Below are 18,960 nucleotides of genomic sequence, written 5' to 3'. Positions count from 1 at the left end.
AGAGCTTCTGGAAAGGAGGGGAAAAGGAGGGACTAAGTGAAAATCCTCAACATTGGGGTGGCAGAATTTTTTTCTTTTTCAAATACGCAGCACCTCGAGCTCAGCCAAGTCTGTAATAGAATTGCCCTTCTGAACTCATCCGACAGCATTAGCATCCACCTGTGTGTCACATGTAAGCTGACAGCTACCACAGGACGAATCTAGTGGGAACCACTGACATTTGCAAAATTATTGAATTATTATTCCCTTCTTCACACCACTCCAAGGAAATACGAAGCCACTTTCCAATACATGCGGCTGGACATAAAAGTAATACCGGGTAACATCAGGGCTGCTACCACAGCCACGCAATGAGTTTTCAGTGGCAAAGGCTGAGTTGCACCTATTATTTTCTTCACTCCCTGGAAAGGAGGAAGGGTGTACCCTTCTTCCCATCCCACACTGCCCTGGTGACTTGCTGCGGACAACCTCTAACAACTCGAGTTCGAGGGGGGCGATTTATTCCAGTTAGGAACACTCAAAACGATGCCCTTACCCACACCACACCCCCCCACCCCCCCAAGCCAGGCACATTTTGCTGGCAGTTCACCTTCAGTTCCTCATCATTTAGAGGGATCAGCTAGATGTTTTTAAGAGGTAGAGATGCAAGCTGTGGTTAGTGAGCACTGCTTCTCCCAGCTCAAGCACTGCGCTGAAGCAGCCCGAGAAAAATCAAGCCACCCAGGTATTCCTGCAGGATGTCCTGGGAGCCCCCAGGCCGGCCCTCCATCGCCTGTGCTGTAAGTATTTGGAGGAAGCGGATAGAAAGCATCAAGGGTGGTAAATCACATCCTCCTTCACCCACACTTTCTGGAGGCGAGCAGACAAAACACTGCTCACTCTCTAGGAGCCAGGAGAGGTTTTCCTTCCTCCAGGATGCACCCGGAAAGCAGCGCTTGGGAAGGAAGGAGCTGGGTTCCACCTTGATGCAACCCGTGTGCCTGCAACACTTACCTCGCTGGCAAGGCATTCGCTCCTCAACATGCGAAAAGCGATCATCCTTTAAAGCAAAGCCAAAGAGCTCAACGATTATTTTTCTTCCCCCATCTGACACAGGTTTGCAGCTCCTCAGGCATGGGGAGGAGGGGGAGCAAAATAAATAATAAAAAGAAAAAGACTATTATTCTGTAGGCAATCAAAGCTAATCCCTTGACACATTTTCTTTCCCAACAGAAGCACGAGATCTCGAGCCCCGCTGGGTTCTGATCACAACCAAACAGGACTAGGTGTTTTCAGCTCCCTTCTGCCAACACAGCTCAACGTGCAGCAGGCCTCGCCTCGTACCCTCGTACAACCATTTAACTCAACACAAAGCCACCCTGGTGCTCTACCCCAGCTCTAGAAAGCCAGCCCGTGCCTCAGCGTGGCCTTGCACGGAAATAGGATTGCTTTGGCCTGGAGGAAAAAACAGAAACCACAACATGAAGGTCACCCATAAAATCATTACACAGATCCCTCTTCCCCAGCTCTTAGACAAAAAACCTTTAGCAAACCCTCAACCTTAAAGTAGAAACACAAAAAGATATGTACATTAATCCCATATACCTCCGTCAATTTTTTTCCTCGTGTCTTTAGAGCAGTTGTTTACTGCAGCCAACTGCAGAGAAATTACAGTAGCTTAACTCTCCAACTCCCTCTAAAGGATTAATCTTCCAGTGAGCATGCTCACGCGAGATCTTTTTTCAGCAGTTGCATCCATTTCATGAAATGAGGGCTGCTGCAGACATGAGGAAATGCCATTTCAGGACTACAGGCAAAGTTACACAGCCCCCCAAAAATAAGGGCTGATCCCTTCCCAGGGCTCCAGAGAGGATCCCTGCCCAACCCTCCACCTCCAACGAGGTTTACAGATTTCACGTTCATGTGCCCTGTCAGGAAGGGGGGGGGCTAGTGGCTTCCCTGCGACACACGTTTTAAATGTCTGATCTTGACTTTTCTCTACAAGCTGGTGGACAGTTCACCCACCGAATCCTAAGTCAAAAATAGCTCCTTCTCACCGGCAGATTTTTCCTTTGTGTCACTCGTTGGCTCATCTTTGCTTTTTTTAAAAAAATAAATAATCAGGGAGGTAATTTGGGGGGTGGGGGGGAGGGGAGGGGGAACGTTCAAATAAAAAGGAACAGCTTTAAAAACCTAGTTCCCAACTCTGCATCACAGTAGGTAACAGATCCTGAGACACATTTAACTCCACAGATTAAGGACCCATGCAAATGAGGATTTGCTAGTAGACAACAAATCCAGTATCTAAACAAGGCTGTTCCAGTAATCTTGTCCATTCCCTCCTCAACCACTGTAGATCAAACTGCTCCTCGTGAGGTGTTCCTCCCTCACCCCACACGGTGCACCTCAAATCCCAGTTTTCCTGGTGAAAACAAAGCTCCAAAATTAAGGACAAATATTTATGCTTTAGAAGCAGATTCCTCCATTTTCATCTTCCCATATTACCAGGGTTACTGCCGTTCCCCTTCCCATTTATCTATTTTATGTCCTGTTGCTTAATTGCTCTTTGTAGCTGATAGAGATTCAAGCCTCCCCCTCCCCCACAAAAGGCTCTTATTTCAAGTTTTAAACCCTGCTTGAGTCTAGGACAGAGACCCTGCAGCATCCCTGGAGCGCTGGGGAAAATCCAGAGTGGGCTACAGCCAAAGGTGTGAGATTGCTTCGCAAATCCAGTCGCCAGCCTTCACCCCAGCCACTACAAAGATCTAAACATTTATAAAAAAAAAAAAAAAAAAAAGGAAAAAAAGTCTTGAATGCCTTTGATGCCATGAAGCCCCTTTTATGTTGTGAGCCCTACACGTGAATCTACAAAAAAGGCAACATGTCATGATAGTGTTAAATAAGGGCTATGTCTGCTTTTTAAAATGAACGCTCACCATAGCGACAAGTCTCCATAAGGAATGATAAAACGTATGGTGACACTGGATATTTTGTTCTGTTGTCACCTAAATAGAATCACTCACAGAAAGGAAATCTCTGTTACCATGCATTAAAATAGACGCATTGTTTTATTTATAAAGCATCCAAACTGGTTGGTTTGGATGTGTCATAGCAGAGGCTGCTCGTCCACCCCTCCCAGCTCTACCCCTTGGGGACTTAATGAACGATGCCTGCACTCATCCTGCCCTGGCCTCCCACGTATCTCAGGTAGTGCTGAGGCTGCTCCAACTTCTCAGAGGAAGGTCTGGAGCCAGGGCAGAATCTGTCCCTGAAAATCCCCGCGAAGAAAAATCCCAGACTGCAGAGCAGGCAGACGTGAAAGCCTTGATGCAGGAAGATCATGTCCTGCGCTTCCTCCTCCATTGCAGGATTACACTCAAACACGAAGTTGGGATATCAGATATGGAGTTATCCTGACCTGTCATTCCCAATTTGGAAACCAGTCATACTCCCTGAGAGTTTAGACTTTGAAGATTGACTGCTATTGATTCTTCTTCAAGCAAACAGCCCAAGCTGGCAATCGGTCAATAATAAGCAATTACTCGACAGCCTCTTATCTCCAGATGCCAGCCCAGACAGCTCGATTCATAGAGGCAGCAGGTCAATAAATCAAAGCTGTTCTCAAATTTTAAAATATCATCATTTAAAAACCCACCCAGCCTTCAACCTGGCTGAAAAAGCAGCTAGGACAGAGAGGTTCCTGCAGAACGGTACGGTGGCGTACTGCTAATATACCGCAGAAGAGAGAGTACATGTCGTGGTGAAATCCACCTCTGACACTCACTTGTCACGAGCAGCATGAGAGCTGCAGCTGGACGAAGAAGATGAGAGAGGAGGAAGCAAACCCCTTCTCCTTCAAACAGTCACTTGTAGGGAAGAAGCAGAGCGGGGCAGCCTTCCAAACGCACATCACCGTTCCTGGCTGGCTCCCTGTGACCCACCTCACTGTACCCTGGGAGCCTCGGAAATAGCAGCAAGAGCCTGTTTAACATCACCGTGACAGCAAACTGATGGCATCTTTCTAATATCCCTGCTGTGACCTCTATACCCTGGCTATACAATTAATCATTTCATCCTAGGAAATGCACTTCTTTGCTCTTTCATGGACTAAACATGATACAAGTATGGGAGCCAAAGGCTCCTCTTCCACGTTTCGGAGTGACCCAGAGGTGATGCTATTAAATCCAGTGGTGCCAACACTGTGCAACAGACAACAGAGAAGAAAACCAGCCTTGCCGAAAACTCCTGTAGGCATTTTATGCTCTCAGTGCAGACTGCCTTTAAAGACTCATTTGTATGAAAAGAGGTAAGAACTGCCTATGTAATTTGCAGGAGATCACGCAGCTGGAACACAAGCCTAGAGCATCGGCAACCTTCTATCTAGTACTGCAGAACCTAGAAACTCTGGTACCTTCACTGTTTACCCATGGGTTCTTGCACAAGTCACAGAAACAATCTAAAAGTACCAAAAGAACAGAGCAACACTTAATAAATAATTCTGCTTCTGCTGCTAGAGGAGGTAGGCGGCGGCCTACAGGATGCTGCATCCTCTGCATCGGGTGCTAACCTGCTGGCACAGGAGGGGGTAAACAACGTACCAACAAGTTGCACAAGCATCGTAAATCCAAGACCCCTGGAGCCCGTGAAGCTTTCTGCTTATGCTGCAGAAGTGTCCCAGATTCATCAAGCTTGGGGCAGCCCCGCCACCATGCTGCAGTGTAGCTGTGACCCACCTAGACAGGCTGCCAGGGCTCTAGGCAATGCCAGAGACATCAGAGAAGAAGGTGGCGTGACTTGGGACCGTCCCACCAGCAGCTCCCAAAGAACAGAGCACAGAGGCATCTTGCTTCGTTTGACATGCCCACTGGTCCCAGGAAGGAACATATTTGTATAAAGATGACCAAATACTGCAGACTAAGCATCTCCAATCACACTAGCTTGAAAAAAACCTGAGATTTTGAGCCTGATACCTAAACAAAAAGGGGTGACCCACTGGAAGCAGGATCAACCCCATGACTGGTACTCACTCCATTTGCTACAAAACGCAGGCATCTGAGGACACATCCTCAGTCTTCACCATCTTTCAGAGGTCTGGGAAAGAAGGTCAGGTGAAAGGCAGCAGGTAACGAATTACTTCAACTGCACTCGCCAGTTGGGTCAGACTTCTTGTGGAGGAGTCTACTGAGGTTTCCTCCTCTAGCAACACGCAGCGCACTCGGTTCTTCATTTCATCAGTGGCTGGGACAGCAGGAAGCTGTGGGAATGTATGCCCGAAATCTGAAAAGGATTTCTCCACTTCTTACCCACAAAGCATCTACAGGTGGCTTTTACACTGTCAGTCTAGTCTGCAACATCGTGGCAAAGCATGGAAGAGCGCTTGGGAGAAAAAAATTGTGTTAACACATAACACTGCATCACTATTGCCATTTATAGTAAAGCCACAAAATGCCAAAGCAGCTGACAGGATCCCACAAACCGCACTCCAGAGCAACAGCGGACTCCTGAGTTTTGCAGCCTACCAGAATTATTTTCACACACCACCTGCATTTTTCTGGTATAAAATATAGTGCTCTTTCCTCTCCCCCTCCAAAGATCCAGATAAATAGCAGGTCTGCGCATCCACACTGGAAGGACAGTCTAGTCCTTACTCCTTTTGCACAGCTCTAAAGGGGAGCCTGCAAAACCGCTGGAGGTGCTGACCACTGAGATAGTTATTTATTTCCCCACAAAGGAAAGCAATCCTGCTGCCAGCTCTGGGCCTGGCTTCGATGGATACACAGCCTCAGCCTAACCTGCGTTGGCATACTCTGGAAAAGGAAAATAATACAGCACCGTCACAAACTGTAAATGCGGCAGTAACACAAGACTATTTCTCATCTTCTACAATGAAAACAATGCCAGCTGCAAGACGAGGAGATATCGCAACCTGCCGTTCCTCCTTCAGACCTCAAGGCACGACCATTCCATACAAAAGCCGGTGATCACCTGTTGTGCTCTGCTTCCTTCTTTTAAAACGGAGCGTGTGTTAGCACCAGGATCCCGCTGCTTTGGGTCTGAAAGTGTTGCTAGAGCAACAAATGCTAGAAACTAGAGCAGAGAACAAAAGGGCTCCACGACCCCACCGAGGATGTTATCAAGGAGATAGCAAGAATGTAAAATGGACCAAGAGACCTCCCTTAGAGCAGGGAACTGCCATCTTCAATACTTTCGGTGGGCAGAATGATAATTTAGAAATTACAGCAGCTTAGCCCCATGTCTACTTCTTGTCAGGAGCCCCAGGACCAGCCAAGGCATTGCCCTCTTCATGAGCCATCATCTCATGCCCAGCACGAACGTGCCACTGCAGTGTGGGACCTCACAGCTGACTTCGGTGCAGAGAGGCAGAATTAGGGACAGACATTTCTGTAAAGGCAAAGTAAATCCCTGCTTGCACGTCTGGCAGGTTGCCTTTGCAGAAGGAGATGTGGTCAGAGTACCTCCCACCAGACAAATCCAACGTAGGTTAAATTCCAGAAGTTTATTGGGCAGAGCAGACAAAATTAGGCTCTTAATGGGATCTCAGTGCACCTTCCAGGGCTTGTCAGAACAGCCCACGTGGTTGCAATGAATATGGATGCTTTAGAAAATAATCCTCAAAGCAGACAGATACAGGGACTTTCCTTTGTCCCTTCTAGCACTTTCAGCATGGAGACACTACACCAAAGATGTGTGCAGAGTCCCCAATTGTAAACATTACCTGCTGGAGTGTGGCGAGTGGGAGCATAGCAAACAGCAGACTTCTGTGTGATTGCAACCCACTGTTCAAAATCAATCCACGGTGGCTTGTGTGTGCTGCATCGTGCTGCCTGCAGCACCAGTTTTAGCACTGCAGAACTTCGGAAGAGCTCAGAAGATCCTCGTACTTGACACGCACATGGATTCATTTTGCCCTGCACTGGTCACGAGGACCTGACTAACAGATTTGTCTCTCAAGAGAAAAGAACACTGTTTAAAGGGGTCCTTCTTTCATTTACCAAAAACTGTCCCTCTGTGCCTGGTCTTCCTGTCACCTACACCAGTGGCTTTCAACCTTCGGTCTGCCAACTACTTCCAGAAGTCTCTGAGAGGTAGCTAAGAAAAGCAAGCCACTTGCAGTAGTCATATTTGCTGTACAGATGTTTAATATCCTACTGGCATGGGATTAAAAACCACGCTGACAAACTAAGGAGAAGTATCAGAGAGGAAGTCCTGGAGGCATCTGGCTGGAAGTACGAAAGCCAAAAAAAAATACATAATTTTTTTTTCAAAGCTTAAGCAAATGCCTCAGTGAAGCTGACAAAGGCAAAAATTCTCATGGTGGCTTGTGAAAGTGAGTATGATGGCTAGCAAAGGCAGTACCAGCTTCAAGGCTCTGATGTGGCCTCACCTCTGGCTTGTAACACCTGTACAGGTTACAAACCAAGCAGTGAAGAGGATGAGCATTATTTATCCACCCTCTGAATTAAAATTCAAAGGTGGAGAAGTTACTGTTGAGGATGAGGATCACAGCGCTGACCGCCTGCCTTGCTCTGGGAACAGATGGTCAAGCCCCACGCTCTCAAGCTGCTGTAATGCACGGGGAGAATTCAGACCTCAGGAAAACTGAAGGGTTTTGCTGCAACTTGATCCAAAGGCCCTGATAGCACAAAACTGTGACTGGGACCTTCCAGAACAGACAGGTATCAATGCTCACATGCCTCCTCGAGTGCCTGCTCGCAGCTCTGGGAGAATCATTGCCTCCTCCGCACCCTGAGCCTTCCTCTGTTTTGCTCAACAACAAACCTTTCACGAGGCATGCAAAGCGAATGTGCAGTGGGATATGGTCCAGTCTCACCTCAACTGGCATCTACGTTCCAGCTTTTTGTTTGTATGTTTCCAAAATAGTTTGTTCCCCATTTGACCCATTAAAAAAAAAAAAAACCAAAAACCAAACACCTCCAAAAAAAAAAAAGAAAATCCCAAACACAGAAAAATACAAACGCATGGAATGACAAACACTGAAACAGTATAATGTAAAAATAAGTAAATTAATTCAAGGACCTGATTACTGGTCCATCCACAATTTTTGCATCTTTTTAGCTCTCCCTGATAAAGGCATCCTTTATAGCATGACAGTTCTGTTGAGACAATTCAAAGTATATTCAAAGTCATGCCAACAGAAACATGACTTTGGTCAACGCACTTATATGATGTGCAGCACAGCTACATTCATACCAGCACAAATGTGCTTCTGTCGACATGGCTAAGCCCTGTGTCTTCACACAAATTAGCTGTATCAATACAGAAGTGCTAACTTGAACTGTTAATTAGGATTTGTAGAGGTTCAGCCTGTATATGCTGAGCTGGATGTAAATGAGCTCTCACAGTACAATCTTAATTAATAGTCATAGCTTTCAACATGCATAGGAACTGCCATGACCATCCTGTCAACGGTTATTTCTACAAATCCAGTGGCTCGTGGCTGAAAACCTGCAAATGCTGTTCAATACACACCAGCAGCATCCCCCACCTCCTGGCTTCGCCGCCGTGCTGCGGAGGGCTGTGAGGAGCACACCTCTGCAGCCCTCAGCTGGGAGGTCTTTATGCCCTGGCAGTAGCTTGCTTCACACAGGAGGGCTGATTTTGCCAGTAGAACTGCACCCACACTCCACCAGCCCAAGACACCTGCACAGCCTTCCCAAGGAAGCATTCCTGGACAGAGGCACGGCTCACACCTAGCCACACCGCCAGGGCTTAGGGATCCAGCCTTGCACCCATGGTGCAGCCAGCACCTGAGCCCTTATGTTCACCGATGAACAGCTCTCCCCGTGATGCTGCATACTATGGCATATTAGTAATTATTACTCAGATGTGTAAACGTTTGCAAGATGGAAACGTACCTGTCTAGCCGCCTTAGGTAATTACAGAGCAGAGCGCTCGGCTGCACATGGTTGTGCTCCTCTTCTGCCTGGTTTGGATCCGCAGCGCACCATTGCACGAGGTGTCGTGGGCTCATTCCCACACCAGGCTGCATTCACATAAATAACCTATGTCACAGGTAGACCACCCGGCACACTCACAGGGGGCTGTCAGGACAGGAAAGGGGGTTTGTCTGATTTTGGGCACCACATCCCTGGAGAAGCTGATGCTGTCACATAAGGGACTCAGAGGATCTAGTAGAAAAGATAAGAGATTTTAACTACTCCTCCCATATGCTGCTCAGCCCAGAAGGCAGCACCGCGATACAGCACTCCGGTGTCAGGAGAGACAGACGTGCTTAATGCCACAGTGCAGCTGGTGAGTTAAGGGGAGGAGACACATCACCAAGATAATGGCAGCGTCTGCGTGAAGATTAGCTCTAAAACTAAGCTTAGGAAAAGTCCCTGAATTCATATGGAGAATAGCAAAAATTTTGATTCAAGTACTCCTGTAGAAAGAAATGGGGAAATGACTGTATTCTTGGAAATTCATTTCCAGAGGTGGCCTGTGTCTGGCACTCCCTGGACAACAATGCTGGAAGCGCAAGCTGTTGGGACACACGTGGCTGGCAACCCAAAGAAGAGGTAATGTCGTCTGGCAGAGGCAGGAAAACCTCTCCCTCCTGCCTTTGCTCCTCCGGTGACATAACACACAGGAATATTTACAATTAACAGAAACCGTAGCCTACATTGCCTAAACCTTCACGAAGCTCTGATAAGGCTGTGAAAAAAACACGGGTTGATTTGCCTTCCATGAAATTGAACTTCTAGTACTCAATGTAACACACTGCTTCCCACTCTTGTGTCCAGAGCCAAATGCAGCGGATCCACTGCAGAGCGAGGTTTAAGTAGGATTTAAGATACGCCTTGAACTTCTGATGGCAGCCCACGAAGGAGTGGACCTTACCCAGCAAGAGACTGTAACCACATGGTTTTGTCACGCACGGAATAAAAGAAAGCATTGTGAATTCATGCCAAAATATTAAGGGCTTTTTCTCATTCAAAAAAAAAAAAAAAAAAAAAACGGCTGAATCAACCAACAGAGCAGAGCTTTTCCCAGCACTTTTTGCAGGGTCAGATGCAGCCACAGCCAGACTGTGGCTGGGAGAAACCTGCGCTGGGCACGGCTGGGCCGCGTGGCCATGTCGCAGCCCACAGCAGAGGATGCTGATGGGGGTCCAGCCCCATTAGTCCCCTCTCTGCTTTCCTCCAGTCACCTGCAATGTGAAACTAGGCCTGAACCCCCAGCTGCAACTGCTATGCTCTTGCAAAACCACATAAAAAAAGAAACAGATGTGTTGGTTTGGTTTTTTTTTTTTTTAAATAAAAGAGGAAAATTCGCTAGTCACTTTTCTACCCAACATTTTGTTTTAGAAAAGTCAGCGACACGTTGTCAAAGCAGATTTGTTTATTAAAAATGGACTTCTCCTAGCAAGGAGCACAGAATGACTGTACAATAGATCCCATAATTGCATACATTTGTTAATAATTGCATAGGCTGGAACAGGATACATTAGCCTAATTTAAGAATGGAATAAGAGAATGTGTGAAAAATTAGATCACATTTTCAAGGTAAAGACCAATGCTGCTATGAGAAGTCCAAAACAGAGGTGCTGGACATTTGCAGCCATACTGGCTTTGTCACAAGTAGTTCACGTGCTTCTAGAAGTTTTCTATTTCTCTTAATCAGGCCCACCCATGATCTCAAGGAATGAAGCCAGAAACCAGAGCACATAAACCAGAGCATATAAAGCAGTGAATACTTTGACTTGTGTCACTTGCCATCTCCTACCCAGTGAAGATAATCTGTACATTTAAAAATTAACATTCTGCCTTTCCACAACAGTCCCAGTTACAGGCTTCTAACACCAAATCAAGTGTTACAACTTTGTAAAAAAGATTACCTCCGTTTTCGCTGGAAAAGCATCACAGGTGGCAAAAGATCAACCTGTCAGCCGCAGGGACAAAGCCTGGGGCAGCAGCACAGGCTGCAGAACCCAGCCACAGTGTTCAACCAGGACAGCTCCAGAGTGGGAGCCTCCCCTCATCCCCAGGGACACCACCAGCACCAAAGGAACCAAGGGACACGTTCGGATGAAGAGGCCACCTCACAGACCTCACAAGAAAGCAACCCGTACAGATCTACACAGGTAACCTCAGCAGACTCAAGGGACTTCCAAACACGCAGATCTCAAGCTGAGCTGAAACAGCAAACCTGGAGATGACAGCCCACCCCTTCCCCGGCAGATACGCCTGCACCGGCGGCGCCCGGCTGCACCTCTAAGGCACACAAGCTGCTGACAGCAAGGACACTGCGTTTGCAGTAGACAAAGCACAATGGGATGGCAGGCCAATTAGCAGAATTTCAATTCATTGGCATTCAACAAGACTACGATAGGAAGTCATCTTGGGCACAGCGGCTTTTCAGCAGGGACAAAGTCTAAGTCTCATAATCGGACTCCACCACCCAGCCTTTTTTGGACAGTTCTTGAACCTCTATTGTTTAAATTGCTGACTGCCCCGTTGCTTGTGTACACTGCAAGCAGGCTGCCTCTCACTGAAGCTGATGGCAAATCCCTCCCTGATTTCTGTGGGTTTGGATCAGGTCCCACACTCTTTTTAGTGTAATACTCTACTTCAGTCTATGTAATCTTCCATGTTATGGAGGGGTCAACGCTGCAAACTCTCCTTACACTTAAGTCCTATTATCCGTCTGCACTAATTCTGCATACAGGGCATATAAAGGTCCTCAGCTCTCTGCACATACAGCTCAAGTTCCAGCCCCAGTCAGCCACAAAACGGGGCATCGGCTAAGTAAGAAGGCAAAAAGAAAACAAAACCCATAGATTTACTTTACTTCAATATTCTACTGCACAGTCAGTTTTTCCAATACTCATTTTGCACATGGCACAACACACACTCCAGAAACTCTGCGAAACAAGCAGGTTATGTCCCGTGCTTGCAAAGCACCATCTATACTTACAGGGCAATAAAAATTAGCTTAATTAATAATACATCAGCAAGAAAATGTTAATGAAGACCCAGCAGGGAAAAGGACTGTTGTCTAATCTCCTTGTGTGGACTCCTTGCTTTGGCAGCAATCAGCAACTGCATCAGCATTACCATCCCAGTGCAAGCGAAGATATCTGACTCATCAGGGAAATGCACGCAGGAACCTCGGTGGCTTGTCACCGGTCACATTTCTCTTTAAAAGCAGACACTGTTGCATCAGGAGCAGCTCCTGGCAGCCCCACACCAGCTTCCACTTGTGGAGCTTTTGTCATTTAAAGAAGAATTTAGACTATCCCTGTGCATCTGATGTATAAATACACATGACAGGGCCTCCCGCCATGGGCTCTTTGGCCATGTGCGCACATTACACAGCTCTGCCCCTGTATCGGCTTCAAGCTGCTGGATCACAGGCACGGGGGGGGGGGACACCGTATCCCACCTCCCCACTACAGGGAGCTCGCCGAGAACATCCCAGCGCTTCCATGGGGGCCTACCTGCCCTCACTGAGCCAAGAGGCACCGCAAGCTCAAACCAGTGCGCTGCCAGGCGCCTCGGGTAGGTGCGTTTCAAGGCAGATCTCATGGAAATCCCCCCTCCCAGCTGTTTTTCCTCCTCGTTGCAGGAGGCTGTTTTGGCAGGAGCCAGCACCCCACAAGCAAGAGCCCAGGGCTCGCGGCTGCCAAAGCGGCTCTGCCACGGGAGCGCATCCACGCTGGCACTCGGCCGCAGCGCCTGTTCATCAAGGGCTTGTGCCGCATGGGGAGGTGGTTTCCTGCAGCCAATGGAGGAGCTGCCGTTTCTGCCTTTCAGCAGAAGCATGGCTGCAAACAAAGACCCGGTGAAGAAAGGCAAGTTGGCTGGTAAAACTTCCTAGCCCTAGCCAAGCCTCAGACCTGACAAATCACCCTCATCCCTCATCACCTCCTGACCTTCTCCTCCGCGGCCAGGCTGCCTCTGGGATCCCTCTGGGATCACACCAGGACCTGTATTTCAGTGCTGGCTGGGGGCGAGGAGGATCTTTGTGTCATGTGTCACTGCTGACGGCAGCCTCCAGCCACAACTCCAGGCCAAGCAGCAGCAACAGCAACATAACACACATCTTGTCACTGCATAAAGCACCATTTGCATCCGCAGCAAAAGGCAAAATTTTACGCCTGCTGTCACAAAGAGGGAGAAGATAAATTATGTCTATAAAACACGAGGATAGCCTAGGGGTGTGGATTTGAGAAGACACCAATCCAAACAGTTTTTAATAAAAGCCCTAAAAGATCAAGACCAATGTGCTATCAACGTAGAGCTATGTGAGAAAAGGTGCAAAACTCTTAGAAACCCAAGAACATAACCGTATTGCCAGCACGCAGGGTGCTTTCAACAGGGAAGGAGACCATAAAACTCACAGACAAAGAAATACCAAAAACGTGGGAGTCAGGCACAGAGTACACTGTGTATGAGAGACACCTGGTCTAAATCTTAAAAAAAAGATGGGAAGTACAACTTGCAGACTGGAAAACAATGTGGAAATAACCGAGATAGAATATGATGCCCCCTCGCTGGCCTTTTCAAACGATACAAGCCGGAGGCAGTGCTAACCTTTCCCCACTGTAAATTCTCAAAAGTCAAAGCAGACGATTCTTCAACAAATGTGCTCAGTAGCTGTTTGTTTGCTCACTGGTGGCGTTTCCCTGGTACAAGGGGATGTTGATTAAAAGACAGCATGGCTCTTCACCTCCTCTCTCCACACACGCTCTGAAAGCTACAGGATCTGGCAGTACAGCAAGAGTAAATATTACATCTCATCCGAAAGCCATCTTTAAAGGAACACTCCTTGTTTCTCCTCAAAGTGTGGCAAAAAAGATCAAATATTCCAGATGTCATCTCCAGGTCCTACAGGACACCTGCTTATAAACAATCATCTTTGCATATTAAGAAGGCATTAAAGCACCAACTTGAAACAATGCATCCTAGCAGCACTAAAAACTACCCTCCCTAATCCAAAGAACAAAAGGATTTCTAATGTCTGGAATTCACAGATCCTTAACATTTAAAACAGAGAGTTGACAAAAGCTATTACAAACAAGTTTGCAATTAAAACCACCTAATATCTTGGTTACCAGTTCAGCAGCCGTGCTTTTTTGCAAAGCCTTCTGGGTGTTGATTTAATCTATCAAATATTAATAATGCTCCTCAATTAATGAAATATTTAGACTTATCCTTTATGTCCTCATAATCTGAAGATTTATGTTCAAACTCGCAGGCCAACAGGATACTAGACGGAATCCTATGAACCAGCTCACAGCCTGACTGTTAACGCTGTCATCTCCCCAATACACACGCTCCCTTTACACTGATAAACCCACGTTTGCCAGGTTGCATATTCACTACCTACCGCCTTGGGTATAAGAAAGGCATTAAAAAAAAAAATAAAAAAAGTTAATTTCTCAGGTCTCAAAAATGCAAGTGACTTAAAACATCCATCTCCTATTTAGTGCAGGTCCTGATGACCTCCAGGCTGGAGGTGCTGCCTCTCCAGCCCCTGAATCCCCCTGGCCAGCGATACACGGGGTGCGCAGGGCTGACACCACCCGCACGGCGCTGCCAGCCTCCAGCACCTTCCTGCAAGTCCCTGCCACGTGCCTAAAGCAAAACTCACAGGGAATGAACTTCAGTCAAGGGCAGCATAAAAACATGCCTTGGGTAACACCCCAGGAACTGAGATTATCGAGAGGATAAATTAAAACTACAGGGAAGAACAGGCTTTGCTGCCCAACTGCAAGCACCTGGGCTGAGTTAATGCAGCATCAAAAACTTTAGAGTTGGTTTAGAGGTAGGGCACAGCCTTCAGTCAAAGGCCTTTGGGCATCTGCATTCACTGGACACCGACGAGCATCACATTTCAGTAACTACCTCCTGATTTTGCGACAGGCGTCCTTTCAGTTCCCAAATCAACAGCTGGATAAAACATGTAATTTTGAAACCCATTAATCCTTTCTAACTCTTCTACCACGTGCATGTTTAATTTCCCACTTCTTGAAACAATATTATGATTTTTGAGAGAAACAGACTATAGCTTCTGAATGCTCTGGGCCAGCAGTACGAAGCATCCCTAGTTACCACAGAAGCTGGATAAAACATTTGGGTAATATGCCTTCTGGCTTTAAGCCTTTGGGAGAAATTACCTATTATAACTTCCTCTGAAACTGCAAGGACTAGAAATGTGCGACTGGAGAGGAAGAAGGTAGCTGAGATTCTTAAGAATCCAGCAGCTCACGCTTTAAAAGGAAAAGGAGGCCAAAAAAAAGGAAAAAAAAAATGTATTTCACTGCATTTGATTCAAATGCATCAGCAGGTCATGGCCAATAGTCCTGGGGAGACCAGGGTTCCCTTTTGCCAGTTAATGTGCTGAAATACATCTGTCCACATCTACACTTGAGTTCTAAAATCAATTAAAAAAATCTGAAGTAGCACTCTGAAGGACACATAGACACTTAATATAACCAAGGCCAAAGCACAGCATATTTCAGTTTGGACACCGGGACTGCAATTCTGTCTCCACGGAGGTGCCCGTGCTCTCGTGCTATGTTCCCTTCAGCTCTACGGATGGCTGACGCCATCAGATTCACCCCAGCTGCCCTCTGTTCCCAGAAGCAGTAAGCACCATGTTCTTCTTCTTAGCAACAAGACAAGCACAAGCAGGCACGTTCTTCTGCAGCATCACAAGCCTCCTGGACTTGGCTCAAATGCTTTGCCCCAAATCACAGGTAATGGGCCTGCTGCATGCTCTCTGGGCACCACTATTATCTCTGCTCACCGCAGTTTGCTCAGTTCCCCAGTTCTCCGCTGCTGGTTTTGAATGCTGTAGCCATGGCAAGCTCATAACTATCTTCTGGGTCATGTACTGCTCCAGCTGACTCAAGAAGCTCTAATGATTTTGATTATTTTTATCCCTCTTTGCATAATTTTTACATTTCCCTGTAACAAATGGGGAAAGTCACTTACCTGGCTTTATTTTGAGTCTATCCGTGTCAGCCTGGTTATCTTGCTCTGTATTTACTTCCTCCCCAGTTGCGCCACCTGCAAATTTCCTCCCTCTCCCATGTGCTGTCCCTGCAGGATGATTAGCCGTATGCAAACCAAAGTGGACCTGAATTTTCGACGCTACCAGTCCATCCCACTCACCGTCTCGCTGTCCTAAACTGACACTGCTCACCACTGCCTCTGAGAGCTCTCCCTTGAGAAGGAGATATGACACTGAAAAGGATGGATTTAATATTTAATAGCCCACCTCCACCCCCAAGCCAGTCCCCTGAACACACAAGCAGCTCAGCCCTACACCGTGTCAGCTCACCTGGCTCAGCAGCTGTCTGCAGTTTACGGCGGGCAGCGTGTTTGAGCCGGGGGGACTCCTCAGTGGAGCCAAACAATCTTAAATGTAAACTCGGGCAAAATGAGCTGGTACGGAAGCAGACAGCAAGACAATGGAGGGGATCAGGCTGGGCATTAAGGAAACAGGAATCCTCTTGGAAGAACATTTCCTACTTGAAAAGAGGATACGCTGGATGTCCTTGATACGTTGCCTATGCTAGAAATTTTTAATTAAAAGCAGGAAAGCCTTTCTATTTTAGACGCCGTGATACCAGCATCAAGCGCTTTTATAAGTACAGTTTATTCTGGGTTTATATGCATTTCACAGAGGTTGGCAGCCAAGCTAAGCCAGCAGGGCTACAGCAAACTCTTCCACTCCTGGTCGGATTTACTTTACCGCTTCAACCAGTCACCAGCCATCACCAAGGGGACGTGCCTGCCCACACACTGAGGGAGGCCAGACTCACACAACTTCTCCCTGATCTACCGGAGACACAGACAGCTAGGTGAGCCTTTCAGCGGCGACCTTTGGCTCCCATGACAGTCAAGAAAAGGGAAATCTCCAGTGAAACGTGTCTTGAAGCACTCACACAGACCCCTCGCACCTCTCACTGTCCTGCACAAAGCACAACCCCCCCTTTCACCTCCTCCTTTTCTGGGACCCAGTGACCCAAACCACAGGCGCCAGCTGCCCTCTGCTCCAAACATTTTGCTAGGGAAAAGCCAGAGGAATACAGCCTGCTGCCATCCCCTCCACAGCCCCGCTTCCCGAGCGGAGAGGCCACGCAGGTGGCATCACCGCAGCTTCAGGAGGGGAAGAGACAGATGACAAAACACCAGGCAAGCTGATCAAGAGCAAGGCCCCAAACTAGCATTTCAGATCAGTGGCAACACAACAGCATCAGTCCCTAATCATTTCGATATCAGCTGCTCTCATGCACATTTGGAAATGTGATACCCCAGGGTACCGGTAGATCACTCTCTGCTAGCAGCAATGAACCGCCAAGGGATGCTAATGCCTTCATCAGCTGGCACAGCTGTTTGCAAGGTGAGGGCACATCCAGCTCTATCTGCCAGCACAGCTCGAATCCATTCCCTCCACAGAAGAGCTGGCTGTTTGTTTGTTTGTTTTTTCTGGCTGTTGTTGGGGGTTTTGCTCGTAATTGCATCTCTACTAGGACTTCTGCTGACACAGCTATGGTGGAGGGGAGAGCAATTTCTTTGCATTCACGGACAGATAACTAAGTCGGCAAAACTTCTCAAATGTAGACCAAGCCTCTGCTTTGGAAAGCAAAAAATAAACTACCTTGGTCTAAAATCACCTCTAAGCTAATACAGCTACGTCCACAGCAAGGACTTATATTAGCATGACTATTTCAGCAAGGGAAAATGAAAAATCATCCTCTCCAGCCAGCGTAATTATATTGGAAGGGCTTTTTTTAAAGTATAAACCAGGCCTTTGATTCTGCCTTGACTGACTAAACGTTCTTCAGATGCTTTCTTTAGTCACATTGGCTCAGCCACGTTAGCTTAACACAACTGAAGGGCACTTCTAAGGCTTTCTTAAAACTTCAGAAGCCGCATTTGCCCATTCTGTTATTATTTAAAGTTTTTCCATGTGGAAGAAAAGGATGAGTTCCCAAAGGGCCTATGCTAGCCCACAGCTTGCTCAGCACATGAGAACCCATGTTTTGGAAGTAAACGTTAGCATCCATCTGATAGAGGGCAAAATTCTGTCCTGGACAGGGTAGTGTGCAATTTTAACATGTCAACAAAGCAACCCTTGTGCGAAAGCCCCTAACTGACAAAAGTTTAAAAATCTCCTTACTAGGCCTTTAGTATCAGAGAGGGGAAAAACCACCTTCTCTCTTCATACAAAGACACAGATAAAATGTATTAACCCTGGTACTCCAGAAGAAATTTAAGACAACTGAAAACACACATATTTTGCCCGCGTTCACAGTCTCATGTCAGTGTAGTATTGACATAGCTCACTGTGCTAAGGAGACCAAGGGAAACAGCTGTCCTGCAGCCATCAAGAAGTGCAGGCTCCCAGACAGCTCACACAGTAGAAAAGATTAAACGCACCAAGTTTTCCTGCTGTAACTTACTGAAACAGACTCCGTATTAAAAGCAACAGCCCTGGGAAAGCAAAGCCCTCTCCTCACTTGCAATACCAGCTGGCAGGAGTAAATGAGAGAGGAGGAAGGGCAGGGCAGGCCTGAAAGAAGCACTGGATTTCACGTCACCTGCAAAACAGAAAGTGGGAAACCGAAGTAGTCATCTGTGTGCTCACTGCTCAAAGGCACTGCTCATTAGGTCCTGGCTTTTCCTATTATCACTGCTGCACTCAGTGGCCTATTACAGCAACCTCCTTCCAGCCAGGGACCCGTGAATAGGAAGCGCTTTGACATGAGTGAATGTTGCCCCTTAATCCAGTGGGGAGTTCATTGAACAGGCGGAGGGCTGCCGACAGAGCTGCCGGCACCAGCTGGCTGAGGGGATGAGAGCAAGGATCAAAGCCAGGGCAAAGCCTCAGCACCGCGAGCCTGATTTGCAAAAACTGCTCAGCCTGTTGAGTCCTCACCTTTAAAAGGTGGGGAGCTGCTGGGTGCTGAACTCGTCGGAGATC

General features: G+C 47.3%; 1 protein-coding gene across 5 annotated transcripts in view; it reads right to left on the bottom strand.

The window, feature by feature from the left end:
* Positions 1–18,960, bottom strand: part of EHMT1 (euchromatic histone lysine methyltransferase 1) — a 121,476-nt gene that overhangs the window by 99,079 nt on the left and 3,437 nt on the right. Inside the window, exon 1 of one of the 5 annotated variants that reach the window (XM_027809447.2) lies at positions 1,585–1,668. The exons of 3 other annotated variants lie outside the window; for them this stretch is intronic. Coding sequence is in view for 1 of the 2 variants with exons in the window: in XM_027809444.2 (XP_027665245.1) it covers positions 994–1,038 (45 nt within the window). In the remaining variant the exon portion in view is untranslated. Of the gene's footprint in view, positions 1–993; positions 1,534–1,584; positions 1,669–18,960 lie in introns of those variants that run through there. One more of the 5 variants, XM_027809444.2, reaches the window with a different exon arrangement.

Source organism: Falco cherrug, chromosome 9 (genome assembly GCF_023634085.1).
Source record: "Falco cherrug isolate bFalChe1 chromosome 9, bFalChe1.pri, whole genome shotgun sequence".
NCBI lineage: Eukaryota > Metazoa > Chordata > Aves > Falconiformes > Falconidae > Falco > Falco cherrug.
This window is presented reverse-complemented; position numbering and strand designations above follow the sequence as displayed.